The 16,667-nt window shown below is 32.7% G+C and overlaps 1 protein-coding gene across 1 annotated transcript in view; it reads right to left on the bottom strand.

The window, feature by feature from the left end:
• The window catches only part of LOC111509785 (uncharacterized), a 119,803-nt gene that overhangs the window by 35,905 nt on the left and 67,231 nt on the right, over positions 1–16,667 (bottom strand). Inside the window, exon 2 of the mRNA XM_074172833.1 lies at positions 7,826–7,940. Within this exon, the coding sequence (XP_074028934.1) occupies positions 7,826–7,922 (97 nt within the window). The 5' untranslated portion in view covers positions 7,923–7,940. The remainder of the gene's footprint in view (positions 1–7,825; positions 7,941–16,667) is intronic.

Genomic DNA, 16,667 nt, shown 5'->3' with positions numbered 1-16,667 from the left:
CATTTACCGGATACCCTGCGAGTGCGGAGGATCATAAGTCAGGAAATGAAGAGGCCATTGAAAGTTCGCATTGTCGAGCACTGGAAATACACACAGCGAGGAGAAAGCAGCAAATCAGGAATAGCAGAGCATGTTTGGACTCATCAACATAACATCAAGTGGTTTCAAGTTGAAATCATCCACAAGGAGAAACACTGGTTTAGGAGAAAATTGAAACAAGCCGCATATATGTTCTCCAACAACGCATTTAGCCAAGCTAGCGTAGAGATACGCAACATATGGAACACGACCAACTCCCGTCAAACGGTCAGCTCCCGCTGAAACCGATGAAGCGGAAAGAGGGAAGAAGGGAAAGGTGAAAGCACTCGAGTGACCTATAAATAGTCAGATCTCGGAGGAACAAGTCCAGTTATCACCCGAAGACGATTATAGATACTAACACTCGAGATGTAAAGTAACTTGACTTTTAATTTTCATTTCTTGTTTAATTGTTGCTTGTATTTTATTTCATTGTAATTTCAGTTTTTTTACCCTAATATAATAATTGTTCTTTTTTAGCTAATCTATTTTATTTTTAATTTCTACAGATTTTTTCAGGGATTTCAAATCAACTTATATTAGAGTGTTACACCAATACTATAATGACATGACAAGAAGATTAACAACCATTCTTTGTTTTGTCATTTTGAGATGAATATTTCTGTGCATATTGAAATGTAAAAAATCCTGAATTCAAGGGTAACGAAAAAGTATAGAGATACTAGATTGAATGTTTCACATTAACAGTCTTGAAATAACCAAGACGCTTGGAAAGTTTTTCTTATACTGTGCGATAGTTTTTCCAGGTGTATTTCTCTTTTTCATACTTTTTTTATATACAGTGTGACCCATTTAAAATGGAACCACCCCTGTAGAATGTGCATTTTTCAATCAATCTCAATCTTTTTTTATTGAAATATTAAGCATGAAAAACTGTATCTTGACACTAACTTTCACAATTTTAGTTTCATTTCCAAGGCACTCTATGGTTTTTTTTTGTTTGTCAAAAACGGCAAAAGTTTATTAGGCAATTTTTGTTTTCAAATTTGACTACACCACTGGATTTGTAGTCATTATAAATCAAAACTGTCAAATTTTTATTAAAAAATATTTGTTAACAACGAAGTTACAACAACTTCAATTTTGGAAACAAAGTATTTGTTTGTAATTTTTATTCAGATTATAGACATATTTGAGATCTGACAACACTGTCATCACCAAGTAGAACACCAGTGAATTTGTACAGTGAAAATCCGAAGTCAACAGCTCAATGCGTTCTACAGTTATAACTCCTGAAAATATGGTAATGTGAGAGATTTGTGGTGCAAGCGTTTTGTAATAAAAATCTGACTACGCCACTGGATTTGTGGATAATATTCCTTAAAATCATTCATTTGAGTGTAGGTTACGAGAAGTGTATTCTAGAATAACAGAAAATTAAAAATTCATTTTCAAGTTATGCAGTACTTAGTACATTCTTCCGCATAGCCGCTAAAATCAAATTGATTTAAAGCATGGAAATCATTTATTCAATAATAAAACAGAGAGCAGGACAAAAATTGTTTCCTGTAAATTCTTCATAACTCAGCTAAAACAATCTTTTAGAGGAGATATCAATAATTTGAGGAAGCTGAACTCATTATGCAAAGGTTTTATAATAAATCAACAGTAGGCTGTGATTTTGACAGTTAATCATAAATAAAATAATAGTTGTTAGTTACGTGCATTTAATAATGGCTTTGCAATTATCATTAGAAGAAAGAATTGAAATTGTGAGAATTTCTGGGGACAATTATCATAGTGAAAGAGAAGCAGCTAGGATATTTAATCACAGACATCCAAATCGACTTCCCATTGACAGAAGCACCGTCAGTAAAATTAACAAAACATTTAAAGAAACCGGTGCAGTCAGCAAACATATTTTAAAAAATAATCACCGAAGAAGAAATTTAAACGAAGGTGCTGTTTTAGATTATTTTAGAAACCACCCAAACAGAAGTTTACGAGTCGCCAGTTTGGATTTAAACTTACCGAGAGAGACTATTCGACGATGTCTTAAACAAAACAAAATGAGAGCATTTAAACCTAAATTTCTTCACTCTTTAAAGGCAGGTGATGAAGTGAAACGTATGGAATTTTGTTTGTGGGCACAAGGCGAGTACCTGAATACAAGAAATTTTTTAAACTGCATAATGTTTAGTGATGAAGCTTCTTTCAGCACCAATGGGGTAGTTTCATCGCAAAATGCTCGGTATTGGGCTACGGAAAATCCGCACTGGATCATAAATTGTAAAAGTCAATATTCCGAAAAAGTTAACGTTTGGTGGTATAGTACAAAATAGAATAATAGGTCCATATTTTTTTGATGGAAACATAAACGGACAAAATTTTTTGGAATTTCTAAATAACCAATTATCGGACGAAATAGATGAAATGCCTCTTGCGGAACAAGTAAATTTATATTTTCAGCTCGACGGCTGTTCCGTGCACAATTCGAGGATTGTTAAAGAGTGGCTAAATAACCAGTTTCCAAATCATTGGATAGGACGAGGTAGTGACTTAATTGAATGGCCACCTAGATCGCCTGATCTAACAATATTAGACTTTTTTCTGTGGGGTATTCTGACACAAAAAGTATACAGAATAAGACCAACGAATCGAGCTGAACTCATGCAAAGGATACGACAAGCTTGTGCCGAAATTACAGTTCAACAAATAAGAAATAGTGTAAACAATATTCGGAAGAGATACGATAAATGTATTGAACTTAATGGAGGTTTGGTAGAAGCCACAAAAATTTGAATGTTTAGTTTTAAATCAATGTTTATTTCAGTATCAGTTTTTTCTTAATGGCAATTAATTGTTGAATAAATACTTTGAAACTTGTTTGTATACATTTTGTTTTCATCAGCTATAGAAGAAGGTAGACTAAGTTCAGAATCTCATAAAATGTGATTTTCCAGGTGCGCTGTTACAAAAGTACTATTATTTATTATTGGGAAACTTCCAAAAAGCTTACAAGTATGACCATTAATACTTCAAGATTCTATCAAGATTTGGTAAAAGCGCAATTGGGAGATCCCATGAGATTCTGAACTTGGTCTACTACTGCGTAACTTGAAAATGAACTTTTAATTTTCTGTTATTCAATTATTCAATTTTTATTTTAATTTTCACTTCTCGTAACCTACACTCAAATGAATGATTTTAAGGGAATATTATCCACAAATCCAGTGGTGTAGTCAGATTTTTATTACAAAACGCTTGCACCACAAATCTCTCACATTACCATATTTTCAGGAGTTATAACTGTAGAACGCATTGAGCTGTTGACTTCGGATTTTCACTGTACAAATTCACTGGTGTTCTACTTGGTGATGACAATGTTGTCAGATCTCAAATATGTCTATAATCTGAATAAAAATTACAAACAAATACTTTGTTTCCAAAATTGAAGTTGTTGTAACTTCGTTGTTAACAAATATTTTTTAATGAAAATTTGACAGTTTTGATTTATAACGACTACGAATCCAGTGGTGTAGTCAAATTTGAAAACAAAAATTCCCTAATAAACTTTTGCTGTTTTTGACAAACAAAAAAAACCATAGAGTGCCTTGGAAATGAAACTAAAATTGTGAAAGTTAGTGTCAAGATACAGTTTTTCATGCTTAATATTTCAATAAAAAAAAATTGAGATTGATTGAAAAATGCACATTCTACAGGGGTGGTTCCATTTTAAATGGGTCACACTGTATGTGTGATTTTTATAATGTTATGTCTCAACCAGAAAACTATATGTCATCGGAAGTCACAAGGGAAGATTTCTAAATTTCTTTTTTAAATTCAGATATATAAAAAATCGAATACTTTCATATTTTCATGAATTGGAATCAATTTTGAACTATATAACGTTGTGATCTAAAGTACCACATCACTCAATTGTGTATTTCAATAAATGACTTATTATTCATTTTGGGGTTGTTCCAATTCCCCTATGTGTCAATCTACACACGAATAATGAAAAACGAACTTGGGGTAAATGCTTAGTTATTCATGAAATTCAATTAGATTAATTTACCCGCTACACATTATTCACTCTCTTCATAACATTTAACTGAAGTGAAATTGTGAGTTTTTTACCGTAAAATTGATATCATAAGTGACGAAATAATTAATGAATTACATATAGCACAGAACTCAATTTTGAAAATAATATTTAAAAAATAGACGTTTTTCAACGGATCATCAATATCAGGAGACTAATTTACTCAACGTAAGATCATTATACAGTGCATTTCTTGAATGACCCCCCTTTAATTTTTTGAACGGGTCAACTCAATGAATTTAGATTTGAGATAATGAAATTAATGCATGAATACTTTATTTTAAAGTGAAATTGACAGATGAAACTGTCAAGATGGCGACTGGGCGCCATCTGAAAAAAAATGGAAAGAGGGGTCGTGTGACACATTATTTTGAAGATTCTGACGAATACTTCACAACCCTAGAATATGAAGTCAATATCTTCACCTAATTCAAAATGGCGAAACATTTAATAATTTCTTGAAGACAAACATATTAATATCGATATTTTAGAAATATTCCTTTTTATCTGCCATATGCAATTCCAACAAACCTTATCGGGTATAAGGTTTGTTAATTTTTTTTGTTTATAAAAACGACAAAAAATTTCAGTACGACAATGAACATCATTGTTCGGTTAGAATATTCTCATATTGTTCGGTGTATCACAATTTTTTGTCGCAATATAACAAGCAGAAGTTACAACGTATACAAAATGCTTGCATGCGATTCGTATGCTGTATACGATATGGTGAACATGTCACACCATTTTTGCTAAAAATGAAGGAACGGAATGTGAGGTACAGAACAAATGTGAGGTACTTAACAAAATTTTTTTTGTTTAAGTAGCTTCAAACTAAAACACCTAGTTATTCATATAATTTAAGCAGGCATTGTGACTTACATATGGTCAATTTGGAGAGTTAACTCATTGAACATACCTATGCACCAAATTTCAAGGATGTTTTTCCTACGACCCTTTTTATCTGAATGAAATATTACCTCTTTTAAATCATAATACCTATTCATCAATTTGTGATGCTGTTCAGTACTAATTTAAAATTAAATGTATGGTAGTGCAATCGTTAGTGTTAAATTGACCAAAATAATGTTGAGAATATCAAGAGTTATTAGCAACTGTATGATCTATTATTTTTTTCTCTTCTCTAACATTGTTATGATAGTAAATAAGTATTTTTATAATTATTTTCTTACACTCACTGCATAATTTTTGAGAAGGGTGGAAGATATAATTTGTCTAACTCTTTTTTTTAATGTATAAATGCAATTTTTATGCATTATAAACGATATTATTATTATTATTTTTTCAACCGTAGTTTGCGCTGGTCAGGCCCTATCCCCCGAAGCTCCGATACATTCGGGACGGCACGCCAGCATTATCAATAGATAGAGTCTGCGGAGTTCGAAGAGAAAATCTCGATATTTTATCCGTTTTTTTTCCTCTTTTCGGACGATATTCGTCTCGCCAGGAGCTGAAAACTCCACGACTATTATCGGCTTGCTCTGGTGAGCCTGAGGTAGGAAACGAATAGTTCCAATAAATTTGGAACTTCTCGTTCCTCACAACGGATTCAATATCCCTCGGAGCGTAGGGCAACACCGGTGTCTCGTCAATACCGTAAAAGTGCCGTAGATGGTAATATAGCACTCTTAGGGCCGCGTTATGTCGATTGATATAGGCCGAGACCGCATAAGCATGCATGCTGATAGCAAGTGCATTAGGGTCTCGGGCCCATTGCACTTGCACCCTATTATTATTATTATTTAGTTTTCGGTTTTACTAGGAAAATGTACCACGTCATCAATCTCTAAAATGGTCAATTCTCGTCCATCGAGAGATGGACTGCGAAAGGATTTTCAATGAACGTTTTCCGAATCGTCCTGTCTGTAGAAAATATTTGAGGGAACTTGTATCCAAATTCACAACTACCGGTAGTGTACATAACAAAAAGCCCCCAGGTCATCCGTCTATTCCGGAAGAACAGCAAGTGCAAATAATTGATGAGATGTTAGAAAATCCTGAATAGTCTACTTATTCCGTCGTGAATGTTTGTGAGGTGTCTCCTTCTACTGTGTGGAGACTTTTGAAGAGAAATAGGTATCATCCATACAAAATTAAAATGGTAGGTACACCAATTAACTGAAGATGACCCTGATCGAAGAACAGAATTCTGCGAAATCATGCGAAAATCTACTTTGTCTCATCATTGTTCATGAATAAACATCATCATCATTAGATATTATTATTAGAATAATCTAAATCAGCTTTTGAACTATTTTCTGTTAGTTTCTACTCATTTTTCAACCAAGCGAAGTAAAACTTGAAATTAGGAACAAAAAAGTTGATTGATCATACTCTCTTTGATAAAAAAAGTGCACTATTAGTTGATGAAAGGTTTTCCTATGAGAAACCATGAGAAAAAGTAATTTGTGAAAAAAAATTCAATTACCGGAAAATTATGTCTGTCTCTAATAAATCTAGTGCCACTTGGAAATTCATAAAGTCGATAATACATTTTTACGCCTTGAATGAAATTTCAGCCATCGAACGTATAGCACGGTTTTGAAGACGGAAAACTCTAACAGAGTGCGGTGAGTTTTTCACTAAAATAATTCCGTAATTCAAATGAGAGTGGAAAAGAGCGTGGAATGAGTGGAAATGAGCTGGTTGGTGGTCTTCACTTTTACCTTCAACATGTCTTTCAATTTAGAAATATACCCATAGCCTAAAGTCTGCTTTAGTGATACCAATTTATGGAAAGAATACCTTTGTTAATCACATATGGCAAATTACAGATCAATCGCTCTACTTTCAGCGTTTCAAATAAGACCTCTGAATCACGTGAAAAACTTTCAGCTACTGATAGGTGATTTGGTTTTTCTGAAAATCGATCTACTCAACATGTGCTGTCGGATTTTTATGATTGACTTCTTGAAGGGAAAAAGTTATTTGGCTTTCTACTTCTTCATTTTTATACACAAAATCGTGAAACCAAGCCACGCCTACTAATAACAATATAAAATCAGAGTCGAATAAATGATGAAAAAACAGATTGTGTCATGTTCAAAATTGATAACAGCATGGAGACACTGAAGAGCATCACTTTCAATGATTTTAGAGTGACCTGCAACACCTCTGTGGGTAATGGATAAAGGGTAACCAGAATACTTTTTGGTATGAAAGTCAAAGACTCATTTAGAGGAATCTTTAAAATGAATAAATTATTAACAGTATCAGCGATATATATTTTTGAGTCATTAAAATTTTCAGTAAATCAACCAAGCTACTTTGAAAAGCATCATAAAATACATAAGTATGGAACAAGATTTAGGAATGATTTTTTATATCCGATACATAAAAAATCTCTGTATGAAAGAAGTACTGTCTATAGTGCGATTACATTTTTTAATTCTCTCCCACAGGATATGAGATATTGGGATGGCCGGCAGTTTTCTGAAGTCTGTGAAAGAATTTTTTTGCAATATAGAGCCTTATACTATAGATAAATATAACAGTTTATTTTAAATTTTATTTTATCAACTCTATATTCATATGTGTATGTGACGTGTTTTATTAAGATTTTGTATCTTATTACTCTTTTGTAATTTTGTTCACTGACGTATTTCTCCGACAAAGTATTTATTTCAACTTTTATGTCTAACTATTTATCTATCTACTTACTGTCATAATCGGAATATGGTGCAGGTGAGACTGCTGCTATTGTGATGAGTATCGAGAAAATCACGCAGAAAAATTTGACAGCTGTATTGGTATGCATTGCAAGACGGTTAGGTATCTGAAAAAAAAAGTTCGTTGAAGTCCCAGGTCAGAAATGGCAAATACCTTGAAAAATCATGATATTCTAAACATGATATTTTTCTGAAAACTCGCAGTTAGGGCACGCTTTCGAACTTGATTTTTTATACATTCGATGGCTTTTGCGATAATTTTTAAAAACTAGAGTTTAATTTGTAGTATAGATATATGTTTAAATCATAAAATAACTCTTGAAATATCTCCAAAACTATTTCGATTCTCATTTCAGATATCACCATTTTAAAAAAACCTTTCTCAATTAATAACATACAGAGTGTAAAAGCCAAACGGATTGAGTTATTTCGGTTACTGTACATATCTAAAAAAATCCCGAAACACGTCAAATGAAAATTATAATTTGACTTTATTCAACGTGAAAATGCCACCCCTACCTTCAACCCCGTTCGAATCACAGGTACAACCCCCAATTTTTCAAATGAGAAGTATAGGTTGTGATTTATCGTTTGAAAGGTCTCTTCATTCTCTATTGAAAAATGTTATCGCTTTCAAGTTTATTGGATAAAATAAAATAAATTAAAATCATGTGATTACCGAAATTCGATAAAATACACTCAAAAACTAAAATGTAATGCAAAACGTTATGAAATGTAGAATATGAAAAAGAACTATGGATGTTAACGAAGTAAATGCTGAAAATGTTCACCGCGAACATCTTGGCAACATCATAATCTCAAATAAAACTGTCTTCTAACATTATTTAACATATCAGGCGTGACTGACCTAATCGCAAGCGTGATTCGATCTTTTAAATGATTAAAATCTGAAGGATTAGTTTTATACACGTTGTTCTTTATATATCCCCATAAAAAGAAATCTAATGATGAAATATCAGATGATCGCGCTGGCCATTCAATCGATCCTCGCCTCCCTATCCACTGATTAGGTAATGTTGTATCGAAGCATTGCCGGACATTAACTTGTTAATATAGTGGTGCTCCATTCTGATGAAACCATATCGTATTCACTGGAACTTGAGGGTTTCCTAGATCAGAATATAAATTTGCTAAACTCGGAATGACATCAGAAAACGTAACGTCTTCTAATTGGATGATATTGTTATCTAATATGTCCATCATTTGTTCACAAAAAGTTCTTCTATCAAAATCGTTTTACATGAGCTCCTGAGTAGGTATCATTTTATAGGGATGTATTTTATTTTCTTTTAATATGTTTACTATCGATGTATGGCTTATATTGAATGTAGTGGATGCCTGTCTACTCGATGTATGTGGGTTTTCCTCAAACTCAAACATCACATTTAATATGAATTCATCACTCATTGCATTGGCAGTTGCTTTTTTTATCTGCCCCACATGAAAATGCTTCTCTATTTTGCTTTTTGTTCCTTGTGATATGGGCGGTAAATTAGGAAATCTCTCATGAAATAGGCGACCTTCTTTCTCTTGTGTTCGGGTTTTATTCCGTAACCAATCATTTGTAAAACTGTTATTTTATGCATTTCCGTTAATCAAACAATTTGTCAGACTTGAAGAGACTTAAATTAAAATACTGACTACTGTTGTAACATAAAAAACACGTTGACAAGGCTTTTCAAACTACCGTTGCCACGGAAATTGTTTACAGTTTTTTAAAGGATACCATCTAAAAAGAATATTTCTATGGTCTTTGTTTACTTTTTTTCCATCAATACCTCAACATGAAATAAGTTTTGATTATATTGCAATAAGTTTTGAGTGTATTTTATCGAATTTCGGTAACCACATGATTTTAATTGATTTTATCTTACTTGTTGCGATAAGATTTTTGAATAGAGAATGAAGAGACCTTTCAAATAAACGATATAAGATAAGCCTATACTTCCCATTTAAAAAATTGGAAGTTGTACCTGTCAATCGACGGGGGTTGAAGATAGGGGTAGCATTTTTCCGTTGAAATATGTCAAATTATAATTAAGATTTGATGTGTTTCGGGATTTTTTTAAAATATGTAATGTAACCGAAATAATGAATTTATTCCATTTGGCTTTTACACACTGTATACATCACCAAAAGTGTAAAACATTAGAAGCTTTTGTTGTAGGGTTTTTTAAAAGGCCTGATCTACAATTTACGTTGGAAAAATGTTGGATTGATTTTCATTCGTTTTTATGGATAACAGGGTAGCTTATAAACTTTGGCTTTTTTTTAATTTGATTATGGAAGAGAACATTGATCAATCCAGATTCAGGTTGAAAGATGAAAACCAACCCAACAACAAATTTTTTGGCATAAGTTTGACTATTAAGTTCATTTTTAGCTTTTTTTTTCAGTATACTGTTTGGTAGTTTTCTGTCAAAATAACAGTTCGTGAAAATTGATAACCGAAATACTCGGGGCTTCCGCGGAACTTCCGATCACGACAGAGGGAGGTCGTATCGACCACCCACAAAGATAGCATGTGAATATCGTAGTCGCGAGTAGAGTCCAAAAGATTTGCGTTTGAAAAAATGGTTGCACGTTATGGAAAACAATCAATTGTTTGAATTGAAGGGGTTATATTTTTTAGAAGTGATTGATTTTTTGGAAAGAAATATTTTGACTTTCTACTACTCCATCTTGATACAAAAAAAAAGGTTAAGGTGTCTTCCAAAGAAAGGAAGTAACTCTATACACGGATGTGTATCAAGATGGAGTAGTAGAAAGCCAAAAATTTTCTTTCCCAAAAATCAATTGTTATTGTGATGAAGTGAAATATAAAATATGTTTTATTTACGTCGGTACCCACACCGGGAAAAATGATTGAAATTTACCTCGGAATTTTCATTTCGAACGAAGAAAATTACTTCAGTTTTATTGAAAATATACTTTCGCTATTGAATAATTCACATCCCCGAGCGTAATTTCAGTAGGCAATGTACTTTTCATTGAGAATTAAATATTCATCTAATATATGTGTGAAATCATAACGTATTATTTCATGTGAAGAGAATTACTAACTGGACGATGGGTATTCCCCCTTAGTGAAATGTAAATTTTCGCCATCTCTTTATCGAATGTAAAATTACGCTTGTATTTGTGAGTGATTATTGTATTGTTCATTCTTGTCTATAGAAGCGCATAGGTTTGTCTGACGTGTGCATTACAATATTTTTGTTGTTGGTGAAAATAAGTAAAGAAGGTGAGTACATTTCTTGTAAAATTTCTATAACTAGTCCAATAAACAGATGAATTCATTGAGTTTTCTCGTTATGCATTATAGAGTGTTTTTTTATTACAAGTATATCCTAACCTCACATCGCGAATTATTTCATACTGTATGGAATAGTACAACATATTTTAACTGATTTTCAAATAATTACAGAACATATATTTGAAAATGTTTGTGATAATTACTGAATGGTATTGAGAAAAAGAGATATACTCGATAGCAGTGGCGTGAATCATCAGTGACGCCGTATGCACTATCCATTTTAAAAATGAATTTCGATGAGGAATAAAGTTTCGTATTGGTGGTTGCAAATATCGGACAATGTTGAATCGTAATTTCATTCACCTAAAAAATATCTGAACGTTTTTTTCGTATCTCTCATAATTTTGGATAAATTTGAGGATTTGTGATTCTTATTATTGAACTTGAAAACATTTTCGCGATGGAAGGCAAGTTGAAATTGAAGGAATCGAGAAACACTTTAGGACCTTTTTGTTTCTGTTGAAGAGGTGAACAAAACACTTCATCACCACTTCATACCATATCATTATAGTTATATTTGCTATATTTCAGAAAATGTTGGAAAACATTTGGAAAAATCAAATTTTTTATTTAAACGGTTGAATATGTATCAAACATTTTTGAGAAATATTAATATTGAATTCAAACTAGCAGTAGTTTTTCTCTAGGAATGTGTGTTCGTCAACTTATTGTGTTTTTAGATTTCTAAACCTATTCATTTGATGATATTTCATTTCTCTTTTAGGATAATACCACCATGAGCAAGAAAGAAAATGTGTTAATTTGAAGAATGGTTTTTTTATTTTATACTGTTATTTGACTTTTTTGAAAATGAAAAAAAAAATGTTTTGTAGAATTTCATTTCAAGAATGTATATGAACTTATTTTGTATATACAATATAATATATCAATGTGTAATATGTCTTGTGCATTCAATTATCTAAATTATGAGGAAAAATGGCCACTTAAGAGTCAAAAGTTAACATCCGATTGAGGTATATATAGTGTATTCAAAACTACTCTGAATACGGACCTTCTTACAACGGAATATCCCAAGGTAATATAACCCGTAAATAAAAAATTACAATGTAAAATTTTATCAGACTATAGAATTCCACTGTGAAATTATATAAAAGTGTAAAATTCTACTGTAAAATTCTGTGAAGAGTGTAATATCTCGATATAAATTTAAATCGCAAATTTACCCTATAAAGTTTTATTTCAACACAAAAGTACACTCAAAATGAAAAATTACACTGAAAAATTCCACACTTGTCTTCGGGGTAGAATTACGAAATAATATTCCGCATGGAATGTGAGATCACACACGAAAGTCATTTCTCGCTAATATGGGCGGTAATTAAATTGCCACCGGTACTGGTGGAAAAATTTTTACCAGTGCAGGCCAGGATGGTTCGGATTAACACGTGAAAGAATCAGCATCATGAAAAAATTAAATCCACCTCGGAGCCGGTGGTGCAAAGGTCTACCGAGTAGAAGATGATATAAAAAGCGTGATTTATGTGTAGATGGAAAAATCGATCGAAAAGCAAGCGGCAAAAAAGGGGTTAGCAGCAATGCCTAGAGCAAGACAGCAACGGTCCCGACGATGCCCTTGTTACTTCGAAACAGAAGGAGACTGGTCAAATGCATGCGATTGGGAAGCAATGATCAACTGAAATAAAAGAAAGAAAGGAAGGTAATACTAATGTTCTAACTTAATTTGACCTTGTGATGATTTTCAGCTTCACTGACAGCATATGAGATCCCAAGTTTAAGAGCTTAACTATTCTCCAAATTTGTGGAAAAACGTTCATATCACATATGAATAAGGATGAAGTCAGCTAGTGGAGGAGTCACAGAAAGACAGATGTTTCTTTGGTTGGTTTGTTCATGCTTGTTCTGATTCGTACAAACCAGTTATTTTAGCTTCAGGGTCTTAACTTCGTGGAATGCCCTCCGACAGTTTCCAATTGTGGCATGAAGAGCGTGTCTCATCGACAGTTACACCAACGGATGGTATGACTGCCACTTCTACTACTAGACCTTAACTCTTTTATCTGCTGAAATCGCCTATTGGTACATCGGTTACTGTCAGTTGGCAAATCTTCGTTCGTGACAGTGCCTCCTCTTTTGGGAAATGCCTTTCATATCATATGTTAAATCCTGTGTTTCAGATACATGAAAAAAATATGTATTGTGACTCATTGTTTCCTCTTTTACAGTTATCAACATCATCATTGTTTGTTGAGGATACGCTATAAAAACACACTTTTGTCTATTTTGCACGATAGCTTTATATTTGTTGACTAATTTCGGTCATTACACCATTTTCAAAACTAACTAGATTATATTCAAATCACATTGCCTAAACCTATCATAAATAATTTGATACCTACATTGTTTATACCTGGGATAACCTCAATTGATAGCAGTAATCGATGAACATAACAAAAAATTTTGATAATATGTAGGTTTTGGGAACTGGGTTATAGGTTCAAGAGAGGACTATTATTTAGATCAAGTTGTTCGTTAAAGATAACGGAATTGGGATTTTTCTTTGGAAATAAACAAGTCTAGTCTAGTATGTTTGTTGTTAGTTTGGAAAATGGTGTAATGACCGAAATCAGTCAATGAATATAAAATTATTGCGGAAAATAGACAAAAGTGTGTTTTTATAGTGTATCCACAATGAAAATGAATTTTTCACAAAATAAATAAGTCATCAATCAAAGAAGTACCATTGTTTATCAAATAATTGAAATCATTGAATATGAATTCACCAGATTCACCATTTGTCATAGTTCTAAGTCCAAATCAAAGAAAACTTCTGCAAAAGCAGAATATGTACATACATATAACAACTGAATGACTGAACTCCTTTCAAAAATGTTGTTATTCAATAGTCAAGTTTTTTTCTAACTCGAGTTTTATTTGAATGCATCGAGTTATATAAATGAATTTTCACCGAACGAATTGGCGATAACGGATGACGTTTCTCACCTTAACGTAAGACTTCCCATACAAAACATTCAGAAGTATTGTGAGTGAGAAAAATAGATTGAATTTGATAAACAGCTGCGACAAATGTGTGGAAAGCAGAATTGACTCTTCGGGGCTTCACGGAAAACGGTGGAAAGTCCGAGTTATTGAAAAATAATTGTTTGAAGTGTTTTATGTATGCAGCACCTGTAGAAGAACAATGGAATTTTGAAATATCTGATATCAATAGGCCACATGCCCAATAATATTTTATTGGTATAAAATTACCTTTTTTTGGATTGGATTATCTCGTATGCAGAATATTTGCTAAAAACGACAGTTTTAGAAAGGACAACCACATGCACCCAAAAAATTTTTGTCATCATACATTCAAACTGAATGTCATCATACATTCAAACTGAATGTATGATGACCACTTCAAGTTTGAAACCATTCAAATTTGGAGAGGCCCCAAAATCTGATGTGGCTACGTGTTATGTAAATTTCTCTGGGTTGTATTTTTTTGGTCACACTTTGTCAGATTTTGATATTTTCCATTAGTGATGTATAGTGCTGTTGGACAGTATTGTTCTTATGCTGGTTTTTGAGTGCGTTTTAATTTCGAGTTATTGACTATTGAACAAAATTGAAGTTGTTCCTGTTCCAAAAAAGGTGCTTATGAAATTGCGCGTCAATCCATCAGAAACCGTTTCGATATGATATAAATTGAAGAAATGAAGGTATTGATATGAACTTCAAATAATAATTTCACAATATTCAAATGTTTGTATGAAGGATATAAGTGAACACGTCATTGTAATGGCGTGGAATTTTCTAGCAATAAAATTAGATATCACTTCCGGTTTCAGACGAGGTCGATACAAGTGAAAACAGAACATTATATTGTAATTTCAAAGTTATAAATAATATAAGTGGTATTGAAATTGGTAGTTCAAGAGACAATTCTAGTTATGTTTCACAAATCATTTGAATAGAGTTCCTAGAAATGATTAAAATGAGTTGAATAAAGAAGTAGAGTAAGATACATATTAAAAAAAGCGAAATAAACGTTTTGGCTTTCTATACTTTTCCATCTTCATACAAAAACATGTGGAAATCTTCCTGTGAATGATATCTGATTCAATCCCATAACGTGTAGTTATTAATATTAATGGAGATTTTTCCCAACACCAAATCGTTATTTCAACACTTCGACACGTGTTTCGATCACCAAGTGATCATCTTCAAGACGAAGATCAAACTCTTCAAGATGATCACTTGGTGATCGAAACACGTGTCGAGGTGTTGGGAAAAATCTCCAGTGGAAGTATCTGTTTCGAAAGTTTGTTTGTATAAAGTTAATTTTTTGAAATTGATTGCCAACATCCTTCCTTTGAAAGATTCCCACATTTTTTTCCAAGGTGGAGAAGTAGAAAACCAGAACATTTCTTTCCCAAAAATTAATTTCTCCTAAAAATATATCCCATTCAATGTAAACAAAGAGATATTGGAAAATCGATAATTAACGATAGACAAATTTAACATGATTATGTTAGATTAAAATACAGAAAACGTTTTAACTTCTGATATTATTTGCAAATTTTTAACATAAGTAGTGAAATGGTTAGTTCTTCAGGAATTTAGGACTGATATGACGGGTGTCTGCAACACGTATTTATAAAATCGTAGGCTTCACCTTGGTGCTTTTGGGAGAACTCTAGGTTATACTATAGTGTATACTATAATTCTAAAATAATAGGCACTAAATTCTCAGAAATGACTGTGACGTTTTGTCTTGAACTGTCTCTTGCAGTGGCGTACGGAAATTATACTATGATTTATGACAGTATGATTTATTGAAAGATGATAAAACCTGACAACAATGTGTTTGTTTCAATACAATTATATTTCTGAGAATTTAGTGCCTACTATTATGGAATTTTAGAATGAACTATTATCTTCAGAAAGAGACTACAAAAATGTTGATCATTACTCTGTTCAAAAATAAGGTAAATTTTCATTTTTCTCAGAAAATATTGATTTATTCATGAATATCATGCAATCCTCGAAGCAGTTCTGATATGCACTTTTTAGTATGTCCTTGAGCTCTCTCATCTCAATCGTCGCAAAACGCCGTCCTTTCATAGCTCACATTGATCTTGGGAACAGGAAACAGTCTAAGGGGGCCAAATCTGGTGAATACGGTGGCTAAGGTATGATTACGGTGTAGTTTTTGAACAAAAATCACGAACATGCAATCACGAGTGAGCAGGTGCGCAAAAGCCATGGACTGTTTTTCCACAATACTGGACGTTTTCTTAGTATTGCTTCTCGCAAGCGGCGCATAATTCCAAGATAATTGACGGTATGACCATGTTCCAAAAACTCCTGATGCACTACGCCACATTAATCGATGAAAACAATGAGCACAACCTTGACATTTGATCGAACATAATCATATACCCATGATTTGCACTAGTTATGACCATTTTGAAGAAATCTGGATCGCTGTTTACGTTACAACAATTCCCGAACG

Source organism: Leptinotarsa decemlineata, unplaced genomic scaffold (genome assembly GCF_025532065.1).
Source record: "Leptinotarsa decemlineata unplaced genomic scaffold, Ldec_3_MD MMD2_tig00000199_RagTag_RagTag, whole genome shotgun sequence".
Taxonomy (NCBI): domain Eukaryota; kingdom Metazoa; phylum Arthropoda; class Insecta; order Coleoptera; family Chrysomelidae; genus Leptinotarsa; species Leptinotarsa decemlineata.
The sequence above is the reverse complement of the archived record's forward strand: the minus strand, read 5'-3'. Positions and strand labels throughout refer to the sequence as shown.